This window comes from Eschrichtius robustus, chromosome X, assembly GCF_028021215.1.
Source record: "Eschrichtius robustus isolate mEscRob2 chromosome X, mEscRob2.pri, whole genome shotgun sequence".
In the NCBI taxonomy this organism is placed as follows: Eukaryota; Metazoa; Chordata; class Mammalia; order Artiodactyla; family Eschrichtiidae; genus Eschrichtius; species Eschrichtius robustus.
In genome coordinates this window covers 70281568-70293896 of record NC_090845.1, presented here as the reverse complement: position 1 = coordinate 70293896, position 12329 = coordinate 70281568, and the positions used below count along the sequence as shown (strand labels likewise).

The 12329-nt window shown below is 35.4% G+C and overlaps 1 protein-coding gene across 1 annotated transcript; it reads right to left on the bottom strand.

Annotated features, from left to right (window-relative positions):
• Positions 1–344: 344 nt before the first annotated feature.
• Positions 345–1244, bottom strand: LOC137756344 (TLR adapter interacting with SLC15A4 on the lysosome-like). Its single transcript, XM_068532637.1, has one exon. The coding sequence runs from the start codon at positions 1242–1244 to the stop codon at positions 345–347; it is 900 nt and encodes a 299-aa protein (XP_068388738.1).
• Positions 1245–12329: the final 11085 nt, after the last annotated feature.

The following is a 12329-nucleotide window of genomic DNA, read 5'->3' as shown; positions in this document are numbered from 1 at the left end:
TTCTCTCATCTCACTTTTTTTTAACCACTTTTGTGGTAAATAAATCTGATGAGTGAGAGTGAGGTAATCAATTTGGGATGCTGGCGGCAATTAGATAAGCATATATGGAATATACAAACTTGAATGTAGCAACCATTAAAGATGTCAAAACAATTAAAAGTATGGTCATAAAACTCAATCATTTAAATTGTCATCTACAAGAATTCAGATGTACCACTGGTCAAATAATTTCTCGAAAAATGTAATAACCACACCACAAAGGGGTCTGATGTGGCACAATAAGCCAGAGAAGACTGCTGTTACTCCAGTCTCATAAGCTAGTCCAACCAACCTACAGTTGGTTCTTATTGTAGATGTGATACAAGTTCCCTACTTCTCTGTTTTGAAATTTGTAAGTTAGGAGTGCTAAATTCAGAACTATTTCCGTGGGAAATGTTACAGAGATTACATCTTGCTAAAGAACGTAAGAGAACTTCCCGAGCTTTCGATGCCTCTATGTTCTGCTCTTGAGAGATTTGAAGGCTAATCTGATTTACATTATTCATTAACAAATTGGAAGCCATAAGATTGGTTATGGAGCAGCACCTAGTGAGATTTTCTTCCAAAAACTGTTTGTAGAGTTCGTCCACTTTTTTTTCCATATAACTATTAAGCATAGAATTAGAGAGGGGCTGCTTATGAAACAACATACTTTTTTCTCGAATTTCATCCCCATTCAAAAGCTTTGAGGCAGGTAGTTTCTCTAGAGGTTCACTGATGGGAGAATGATCCAACGGTACATCTACTGAAAGTAAAAGAGGACCATTAAAAGCATCATCACGTATGTGTTCCACAAAGCAGCCGGAATCATACATGTTACCCACGTGGTCTCCTCCAATCTGTAGGTCCGGATAATTCTGGCAGATACTTGTACATGAGCAAGATCGGTATAAATCTAGTTGTTTTTCATCATGTTCTCTCTTTGGAATGGGCAACGCAGCAGACACATTTCCTGGAAGGGATGCACTTTTGCATTTTGCTACAGTTACCTCATCCACAGATTTTATTTTATTTTTATCATTACTTTGCTCTGTTAAACTTTCTTTCATGACCTTATTTTGATTTTCCATTTTATCAGGGGAAAGTGAATTGTCTTCTATATCTAAAAGCTGCTTTTTCCAAGTTTCCTTTTCATCACTTGAGGTTTTCTTACATGTAAGTGGTTCTTTGTATAGGAGTTCAATTAGGAAGGCTTCTCCAAGCATTTTATTAGACAAGGTTTCTAAACAGAAGAGTGCAATATATTCCTGTAATATTAAAAAAACTCATTAAGGCAACGTACATTAAAATGTCTAATGAAGATTTAACTCCTACATGAAAACACAAATGATTTAGGGAGGCACTATTGCTCAAAGGATAGAGAATAGGACCAGGGGTAAGGAGACTTGGGTTCTGACTCTGTCATTAACTATTTACCATAAGGTAATTTATTTATCATTCCTGGGTCTCAATTGTCCTATTAATTAAATGGTGATAATAATGCTCCCCAGACTTCTTCACAAGGTTATTGTCAGGATATTATATGGTATACAAATGTTTTAAAAGTACAAACTTATACAAATGTATAATTATTTTAATATATTCCACTGTCATAAATGATTTATTTTAAAGTTATTAGTTAAAGTGCTTAACCCTTTATCTTCAAATAGTCTGCTAAAAATCAAGTCTGCTTTCAAGGAATTGGTCTTAACTGCGATTTAATTAATATTGTTTGAGTCATATTAAAAACAATTACTATATCTTAGAATGTGTTTGAGAGATGAATATTTATATATAGTTTGGATTTATGCAAACTGATTTAAACTATTAATATACCCACTGATTTTTCAGTAATCTAAATGCAAATAGGTTTGTCAAATTCATTACCGTCCTATTTTCTTTTTATTTTCTTTCCCTTCCTCTCTTCCTTCCCTCTTTCCTTCCTTCTGTTCTTTTCTTTTGGACTTAAAACTTATTTCCCAAAGCACTTATGTCAGTCTTTTGCATGAATCTTTAGTGCAATTTTAAGACTTCCAATTTTCCCTATAAACTCTACAAGAGTACAAAAGGAAAAAGCAGATTTGATTCAAGACACAATTTTCCTTTAATAGGTCTGTAGTGTCTACTATAAATGTTTCCAGGAAACCTACTTATTCATATTTAAAGGCTTTTGAGTAGAAAATAAAACAATACGAACTAAAATACATGAGAATTTAGACTTACCTTTTCCGAATGTCAGGATACCTAAAGAAAGATTCAGTCTTCTGAGATTTCAACAGTCCAAACACAGGAAAAGCCCCTTTTGGCTTGTTTTTTCTCAGCTCTTGCTTATACCTCAGAAAGATAACTTTAACCGCACAAAATGAAACGGTTCTGCTTTCCATTCATACCTTAGGACTGAACCAACTAATAGGAGAATAATGTGGGTTGATCACATATATGGTATGGTAATGATCACATACTAAAAGAGGATCTTGAAAGTGTTTATTCAAGATGCAAATGAGAATGACAGTGGGAAATGTTAACAGCAATAACTTTCTTCATTCAAGTGAAGATAGAGACAAGGTTATTTTAATTCTTTTAAGTAGAAAAAAACAGTATGGTAACCAGCATATTTTGTAACAATGAATAATTAAAAATAACTTAAATGGCCATCAATAAGACAATGGTTAACTTATGATACATCTATTGTATGAAATACTAAGCTGAGGATTTTTAATGATGGAATGATATTAAAAATAAGGAATTACTACATAATGGTCATTCTAAATGTTCTACATATATGACTTAATTTAAAACAGAAACTATTATCTCCATTTTACAGCGGAAACAAAGACAGATGAAGGTAATACACTTATTGAAGTTCACAAAGTTAGTAAATGGTGGAACTAGGATTTGCACCAAGCAATTGAATTCAGAATCCATACTCAATCACTACACCGTATTGCCTCTATGTTTATTGATGGAATGCAAGTTGCAGAACCATATAAACAGTACGATTCCATCATGTGTTATGTGTGTACTATGTGCCAAGCTCTTTTCTAAATACTTCACATACACTAATTTAATCCTGTTAACATCTATATGAAACAGATATGATAATTACCATTTATCTATGAAGAAACTGAGGGACAGAAAAGCTAGATAAGATGTCCAATATCACACAGTTCTAAGTGGTAGACTCTGGGTTAGAACCCAGGCAGCCTGGCTTTAAATACTGTGTACTTAACTTTCCTGCTATAACAGATTTTTTCTCCCTTTTAATTGACTTAATATATGTAATCATGTTTGTGGAAAAGAATACAAATCAAACTGTTAACCATGGTTTCCTCTGGGAGGGGGTTGGCAGGGAGAAGGTGAAGGGGTAATTTTATTTTTTACTCCCTATACTTCTATATGGTTTGAGTTATTCTACAATGTGCACGTATTCATGTATTATTTGCATGATTGAAAAATAGTCCACATACATAAAAGAACAAGAAAAAAACAATGTTAATTTCTTTGAATGTATTTTCTCAATCTCACAGGAGTCTGACCTATTCTTTAGAATGATTTTAAACCCAGATACAAACTGCCAAAGTAGACTGGAAAGCATGAACAAAATTTCTACATAGTAGATACTTTCAGCTACAATTATCAATACAGCTTTTGTTTCACAAATAATTATTTCAAAATAGTTATCACAAACATCCTACAGAATAGGTTAATTCTAATTTTGTATACCATACCAACCACTTTTTCTTAGGTTGTCAAAGACAACCTCTTGTAAGAAATAGTGTATTAATTTAGCATGGATGCGAGGGAATGGCTCACAGCAAAATGAGAAAATATTTCACAACCCCACACCAGAAAGATAATGAAAACAATTGTAAACAAAAAAATAGATTTTCTACCACTGCTATCACAAAGGAATAGTAAAGGAAAATGGAGGTCTCAAATTGTTTCTAACCTAAACCCCTTCACTGGTTATACCCCATTTCCTTTGCCTTACTCATCTCTATATCTGGCTGATCCAAATTTTAGCAGTCCTCTGTCCTAAATATCTCTGCCTTTCACTACTGTCATTTTGTTCTTGGATTCTGCAGCTGCTTCCAATCTTGCCCCCTTTCAGATCCAGTTGACATGTTAGATTTATCCACCTTTTGCACAAACATGCTAAATCCTTCAATGGCTTCTAATGGATTAATAATAAGAATAGATACAATTTATTGAGTGTCTCATAAGTGAAAGATGCTTTTAGGCAACATCTGCACTTATTTAATCTTCTCAGCAAATCTGCAAGTCATGATTTTCTGTGTTTTTACAAAACAGAAAACAGCCTGGAAAATGCTAAAAATCAAAATCTAACATGAAACCTGAAGGTCTATGTGCTTTTCCCTGTTTACTTTCTTAGCCTCTATTCCTCCACTTGCTCCCCAAAGTTGCAATTACCATGTTGCGTCATGACTTTTCCTTCTACCTAAAATTCCTTTATTCTTATAATTACCTTGCAAATTATACATCCTTCAGGTCAGTTTAGCACTCATTTCTTCAGATCCCTGAAGTGCCTTGACCCACCTAGCCTGGTTTAGATTTTTCTACAATGCATTTATCTCATCTCATCAGTTATCACTCTCTGAGTTCCTTGAAGGTAAATGTTTTTTCTTATTCATATTAATGTGTTTGTTTCCAAGCAGCATGCAAAGAGTCTGGCACTTATTATCATCAATAATTATTATCATTTTCTTAACTACCTGCTTGTCAGACCGTATGCTAAACACTTTTACATACTCAGTTAATTTACTCCTCACAGATGATGCTGTCATGTAGGCATCACCTTTCTCACTTTAACAACAGAGATACTAACATTCAGGGGAAATAATTTGCCCGAGACCCATAGTTACGAAGTGGAATCCAAATGTGCCTAACACAAAAGCTGGTTCTGAGGTTTTTTGGCACTTCACTCTCAATTTTCATTACCCATTTTTGGCAAAGCCAAAAAATCCTGTAAATATTATCCTGATCTTCAACTACTGGAAAAGATTAAAATGAGAATAAAGGTTGGAATACTGAGCTACAAAGGTATTGAAGGGAAAATGGACATTAAAGTGCGAGGTCATCTTTTTACACAGGGGGAGAGGAAGTGCTAGGACAGTCAGGGACTATTGCACCCACTAACACACAAACCAAAAGGTTAATTCCCAGAAGGAAGGGGTGCCCTGCAAAGCACATCCTCGAGAAGGGGGAAAGGAAAAGGTAAAAAAAGATTGCTATGGTGGTCCAGTCCCGTCCAGGTAAGCATTGGCACCCTTTGCTCTGTTCCTACAAACCCAAGCAACATGAGTTTTAATTTATTTGTTTTCTTCACACTTCATTTTATGGTTTGGCCATTTTCTCCCTCAGGTGTCTTGGCCCTTCATTCGTGGCCGCCTTTGCCAAGCACTCACCACCATTCCCAAGCAAGGAGGTGGGAGAAGGGGCAGCAGGAATGCAGAGTCCTTTCGCTCTTCCTGCCACTCCTCCCCTGAGCCGTGCAGATGCAGAGAGAAAAGAGGCCTTAACTAGAGTTTATCCTCCTTGAGAGTTCAGCCCCTCCCCACAGGCCGGTACGGGGGTGGGGTGGGGTGGGGTGGGGGGGGTGGGGCTAGAGCTTCCTAGTCACTAGGCGCCCAGAGTTCCCAGAATGGGCGATCGCTTGCGCCACAAGGGCACTTGTTTACCAGCCAATCCTGAGCGCAGGGCCCCTGGCGCTTAGCAACCGCCCTGGAGAAGGGCCGGGCGTTGGGACACAGCTTCTAGCATTGGTGAGCCGGACGCAGCGGTGAAGTGGCTGACTCCGGGTTACTTCTGCAAAGTAGCCTCGGAGTGGAAACAATGAGCTCCATTAAAATCTATTATACCAGCGTGTTAGGGTCTAGGGAGGTGAGTGGAAAGAAAAAGGGCCTCAGCAGGCAAAAAGGACTAAAGTGAAGATATTCCAGTTGGGGACTTCAGGATTGTGCTAAGACATTACCATCCCCTTCATGCCTTTCATTCTTCAGCTCCCTCCTCTAGGTTTTCGGGGTGGGAGGTGCGGGGGAGAACAGAGAATGTGGTTAACACTCTCACTCAGTTTGTGCTCTAAGAACTGATTGATCTTGGACGTTTCTGTGTCTTGAGCTCAACTTCAGGGCTTCCAATAATTTTATGGATGTTTCAAATGGAAGAGATAAAGAACCTTGTTTAGGATGAGAGGGGGGAAATGCCAGTGAGTGAATGGCCAAAATCTTCAGAGAAGTCTGGGCAACCCCAAAAAGAAAAACTGATTAATTTCAAAGAAGAAGGTGTATTTGCATAGATCAGACATTTCTTAGCTTAATTAGAACTTAGATGAATTATTTTGACCAAGATGTAGGAAATATTATAGAACAGTGTTTTCCAATAGCAATATATTGTGAGCCGCATATGTAATTTTAAATTTTAAGTAGCCACTTTTTAAAAAGATGAGATTAATTTTAATAGATTTTATTTAACACAAAATAGACTAAATGTTATCATTGCAACATATAATCAATATAGAAATAGAAATATTATATATTATTTTTTCATATTAAGTCCTCAAAATTCAGTATGTGTTTTGCATTTATAGCAAGTTTCATTTTGGGCTGGCCACGCTTCAAGTGCCCAGTAGTCACATGTGGCTAGTGGTTATCACATTAGACAGCTCAGTTATAGAGCTGGCTAAAAATGGCTAAAAATCTCATTCAGCAAAGTTTTTGGAGAAGCATGAAAACTGATTTGGAATTGATTATATATGGTTGACAAACATTCATCACACTCCTGTTGTGTGTCAGATACCATGATAGGTGTGAGGAATGAGATTTGATCTCAGCGTAGAAAGAGTGCATTGCTTTTCATAAAGCCTCATCAGGTAGGTTAGGGATTTCAACTGGGTACTAAGAAACAATAGCAAGAAGTAGTTTAAAAAAGAAAATTATGGGCCATTTGACTAGTTTTTTTTTTTAACCATGTGAATTATGTTATTGGATATGGTACTGAGTCTGTAAGAGGGAGTGAAATCCGTAAGGACTACAGTGGATGCAGTAGAGGACTCACCCAAGTGTTGATCTGTGTCACTCAAACTGTAACATAAAAATAATCTAGAGGGTGTATTAAAACATTCCTGAGACCCACTCCCAGAGATTCTGACTCTGTAATTTTGGGGTGGGGTAAGCCTGATGCTGCTAGTGTTATGAACCACACTCAGACTAGCACTGGTCTAAGCAGCTGTTCTTCTCTTAATGGGTTCCTCTGAAAAGGTTTTAAAAAACCACTATAAAAATGTGAAAGTCACATGCACCATGCTTTTGCAATTTTAAAAACGAATGAGCCTCAGAAAGTGAAAATGTTGCATTTGGGAATTTCAGAAATTTCTCAGCGGTTGGAAATAAGCAGGGTTTTCCAAGCATGACCAGATTACATTTTCAAGTCATCAAACAAAAAGCCTACTCACATGCACTTTCACAGAAATCCCATTTGAATAAACTGGGGTTTGTACTTGTCAAAATGCTTTCACATCAGTTTTCTAAGTCTAACATCACAGGTTTTATATGACAAAAATGCCCAAGACTGTCATATGAAAATGTAGAAACCTCAAAGTTTAATATTTATGTTGTAGCCATTAACAAAAAGTTGTAGTTATAAAATATGCTTAAAAGATAACCAACTATTACAATTTTACTTTAGCAGTAATCTGTGTTTTGGGGGAAAAGACAATGTGGGGAAATACAGTATAGTAACAGATGACATAAATCTAACTGTTCATATGAGAGGACATAGCAAGAACTGGCCACTTTTATCCACTCATATATTTGTAATCTTAATCCCCTGGTGTGTTTATTAATTTTGTCCCATGGATTATCTCTAAATTTAGGCATAGACTGTGATTATGGTTTTATTTTATTGTTTATTTAAGTATAGTTGATTTACAATAGTATATTAGTTTCAGGTGTACAGCATAGTGATTCAGTATTTTTATACATTATACTCCATTAAATGTTACTGCAAGATAATTGCTATAATTCCCTGTGTTATAATTTCTTGTTACTTATCTACTTTATACAGAGTGGTATGTATTTCTTAATCCCATACCCCTAATTTGCCCCTCCCCCTTCCCTCTCCCAGGTGGTAACCACTAGTTTGTTTTCTGTATCTGTGAGTCTGTTTCTGTTTTGTGTAAATATTTTATCTGTATTATTTTTTAAATTACACATATGATTGATATCATACAGTATTTGGCTTTTCTCTCTGAGTTATTTCACAAACCATAATATTCTCTAGGTCCATCCATGTTGCTGAAAATGGCAGAATTTGCTTCTTTTTTATGGCTGAGTAATATTCCATTGTGTATATATCTATATATTTATATATCTACATATATATATATGCCACATTTTTTACATTCATCTGATGATGGACATGGGTTGCTTCCATATCTTGTCTATTGTAAATAGTGCTACTATGAATATTGGGGTGCATGTATCTTTTCAAATTAGTGTTACTTTTTTCTTTTCTGGATATATACCTAGGAGTGGAATTACGGGATCATGTGGTAGTTATATTTTTAGTTGTTTGAGGAAACTCCATACTGTTTTCCATAGTGGCTGCAGCAATTTACATTCCCACCAACAATGTATGAGGGTTCCTTTTTCTCCATATCCTATCCAACAATTGTTATTTGTAGACTTTTTGAATGGCCATTCTGACAGGTGTGAGGTAATATCTCATTATTTTGATTTGCATTTCTCTAATAATTAGTTATGTTGAGTATAATTTCATGTGCCTGTTAGCCATCTATATTTCTTCTTAGGAAAAATGTTTATTCAGGTCTTCTGCCCATTTTTTGATAGGATTGTTTGGGATTTTCTTTTCATTTTTTTTGGTATTGAGTTGTATGAGCTGTTTACATTGAATGTTAACCTCTTGTTAGTCATACCATTTGCAAACATTTTCTCACATTCTGTAAGTTGTCTTCTAATTTTGTTGATGATTTCATTTTCTGTAGAAAAGATTTCAGTTTGATTAGGTCCAATTTGTTTATTTTTGCTTTTATTTCTTTTTCTTTAGGAGACAGATCCAAAAATTATTGCTATGATTTGTGTCAAAGAGTGTTCCACCTATGTTCTCTTCTAGGAGTTATATGGTTTCAGGTCTTGTGTTTAGGTCTTAATGTATTTTGAGTTTATTTTTGTATTTGGTGTTAGAGAATGTTTTAATCTCGTTGTTTTACATGTGACTGTCCAGTTTTCCTGGCACTATCTTTTAAAGAGACTGTCTTTTCTCCATTGTATATTCTTGCCTCCTTTGTCATAGATTAATTGACCATAGGTGTGTAACTTTATTTCTGGGCTCTCTGTTCTGTTCCATTGTTCTAAGTGTCTGTTTTTGTTCATGTACGATACTGTTTTGGTTATTGTAACTTTGTGGTATAGTCTGAAGTCTGGGAGGGTGACACCTCCAGCTTTGTACTTTTCTCAGGATTGCTTTCGCAATTCTGGGTCTTTTGTGTTTCCATATGGATTTTAGGATTACTCTAATTCTGTGAAAAAATGTCATGGGTATTTTGATAGTGATTTCCTTAAATCTTTAGATGTTTTGGGTAGTATGTCAATTTTAACAATATTAATTCTTCCAATCCAAGAGCACAGGATATCTTTCCATTTCCTTGTATCACCTTCAACTTCCCTCATCAACTTTTCTAGTTTTCAGTGTATAGGTCTTTCACCTCCTTGATTAAACTTATTCCTATGTATTTTATTCTTTTTGATGCAATTTTTTGGAATTTTATTTTATTTATTTTTTATACAGCAGGTTCTTATTAGTTATCTATTTTATACATATTAGTGTATATATGTGAATCCCAATCTCCCAATTCGTCCCACCACCACCAACCCCCCGCCCCCACCCCACTTTCCTCCCTTGGTGTCCATACACTTGTTCTTTACATCTGTGTCTCTATTTCTGCCTTGCAAACTGGTTTATCTGTATCATTTTTCTAGATTCCACATATATGCATTAATATATGATATTTGTTTTCTCTTCCTCTTTCTGACTTACTTCACTCTGTATGACAGTTTCTAGGTCCATCCACATCTCTACAAATGACCCAATTTCATTCTTTTTTATGGCGGAGTAATATTCCATTGTATATATCTACCACAACTTCTTTATCCATTTGTCTGTTGATGGGAATTTAGGTTGCTTCCATGACCTGGCTATTGTAAATAGTGCTGCAATGAACATTAGGGTCCATGTGTCTTTTTGAATTACGGTTTTCTCTGGGTATATGCCCAGTAGTGGGATTGCTGGGTCATATGGTAATTCTATTTTCAGTTTTTTAAGGACCCTCCATACTGTTCTCCATAATGGCTGTATCAATTTACATTCCCACCAACAGTGCAAGAGGGTGCCCTTTCCTCCACACCCTCTCCAACATTGTTGTTTGTAGATTTTCTGATGATGCCCATTCTAAATGGTGTGAGGTGATACCTCATTGTAGTTTTGATTTGCATTTCTCTAATAATTAGTGATATTAAGCAGCTTTTCATGTGCCTCTCAGCTATCTGTATGTCTTCTTTGGAGAAAGGTCTATTTAGGTCTTCAGCCCAATTTGGGATTGGGTTGTTTGTTTGTTTGTTTGTTTTTTTGATATTGAGCTACATGACCTGTTTATATATTTTGGAGACTAATCCTTTGTCCGTTGATTCATTTGCAAATATTTTCTCCCATTCTGAGGGTTGTCTTTTCGTCTTGGTTATGGTTTCCTTTGCTGTGCAAAATATTTTAAGTTTCATTAAGTCCCATTTTTTAATTTTTGTTTTTATTTCCATTTCTATAGGAGGTGGGTCAAAAAGGATCTTGCTGTGATTTATGTCATAGAGTGTTCTGCTTATATTTTCCTCTAAGAGTTTGATAGTGTCTGGCCTTACATTTAGGCCTTTAATCCATTTTGAGTTTATTTTTGTGTATGGTGTTAGGGAGTGTTCTAATTTCATACTTTTACAAGTACCTGTCCAGTTTCCCCAGCACCACTTACTGAAGAGACTGTCTTTTTTCCATTGTGTATCCTTGCTTCCTTTGTCATAGATTAGTTGACTGTAAGTGCACGGGTTTATCTCTGGACTTTCTATCCTGTTCCATTGATCTATATTTCTGTTTTTGTGCCAGTACCACATTGTCTTTATTACTCTAGCTTTGTAGTATAGTCTGAAGTCAGGGATTCTGATTCCTCTAGCTCCATTTTTTTCCCTCCTGTCTTATTCATGAATTTAGAGAAAAGGCTTGCAACTTTTCACCCTTGAGTATGATGTTGGCTGTGGGCTTGTCATAAAAGGTCTTTAATATGTTGAGCTATGTCCTTCTATACCCACTTTGATGAGAGTTTTTTTTTTTTTTATCATGAATGGATGTTACATTTTGTCAAATGTTTTTTCTGCATCTGTTGAGATGATCATGTGATTTTTATCCTTCCTTTTGTTAATGTAGTGTATCACATTGATTGATTTGCGAATGTTGAACCATCCTTGTCATGCTGGAAAGAATCCAACTTGATCATGTTGTATGATCTTTTTATATATTGTTGGAATCAGTCTGCTAATATTTTGTTGGGGATTTTGACATCTATATTCGTCAAAGATTTTGGCCTGTAATTTTCTTTTTTTGTAGTGTCTTTGTCTCGTTTTGGTATCAGAATAATGGTGGCCTCATAGAATGAATTTGGGAGTGTTCAGTCTTCTTTAATATTTTGGTATAGTTTGAGAAGGATAGGTATTAGTTCTTCTTTATATGTTTGGTAGAATTCCACTGTGAGGCCATCCAGCCTTGGACTTTTGTTGATGGGAGGTTTTTTTTTTTAATTACAAATTCAATTTCACTACTAGTGATCAGTCTTTTCAAATTGTCTCTTTCTTCTTGATTCAGTCTTGTTGGGTTGTATGTTTCTAGAAATGTGTCCATTTCTTTGAAGTTGTCCATTTGTTGGCATATAATTGTTCATAGTATTCTTTTATTAATTTTTTGTATCTTTGTGGTATCAGTTGTTATTTGTCCTCTGTCATTTATTTTGTTTATTTCAACCCTCCCCCTTTTCTTCTTGTTGAGCCAGCCTAAAGGTATATCAATTTTGTTTATCTTTAAAAAAAAAAAAAAAAAAGCAGCACTTGGTTTCATTGATCTTTTCTGTTGTCTTTTTGTTTCGATTTTATTTATTTCCTCTCTGATCTTTATTACTTTCTTTCTTCTGCTGAATTTGGGCTTTATTTCTTCTTATTATTCTAATTTTTAGGTGGTAGTTC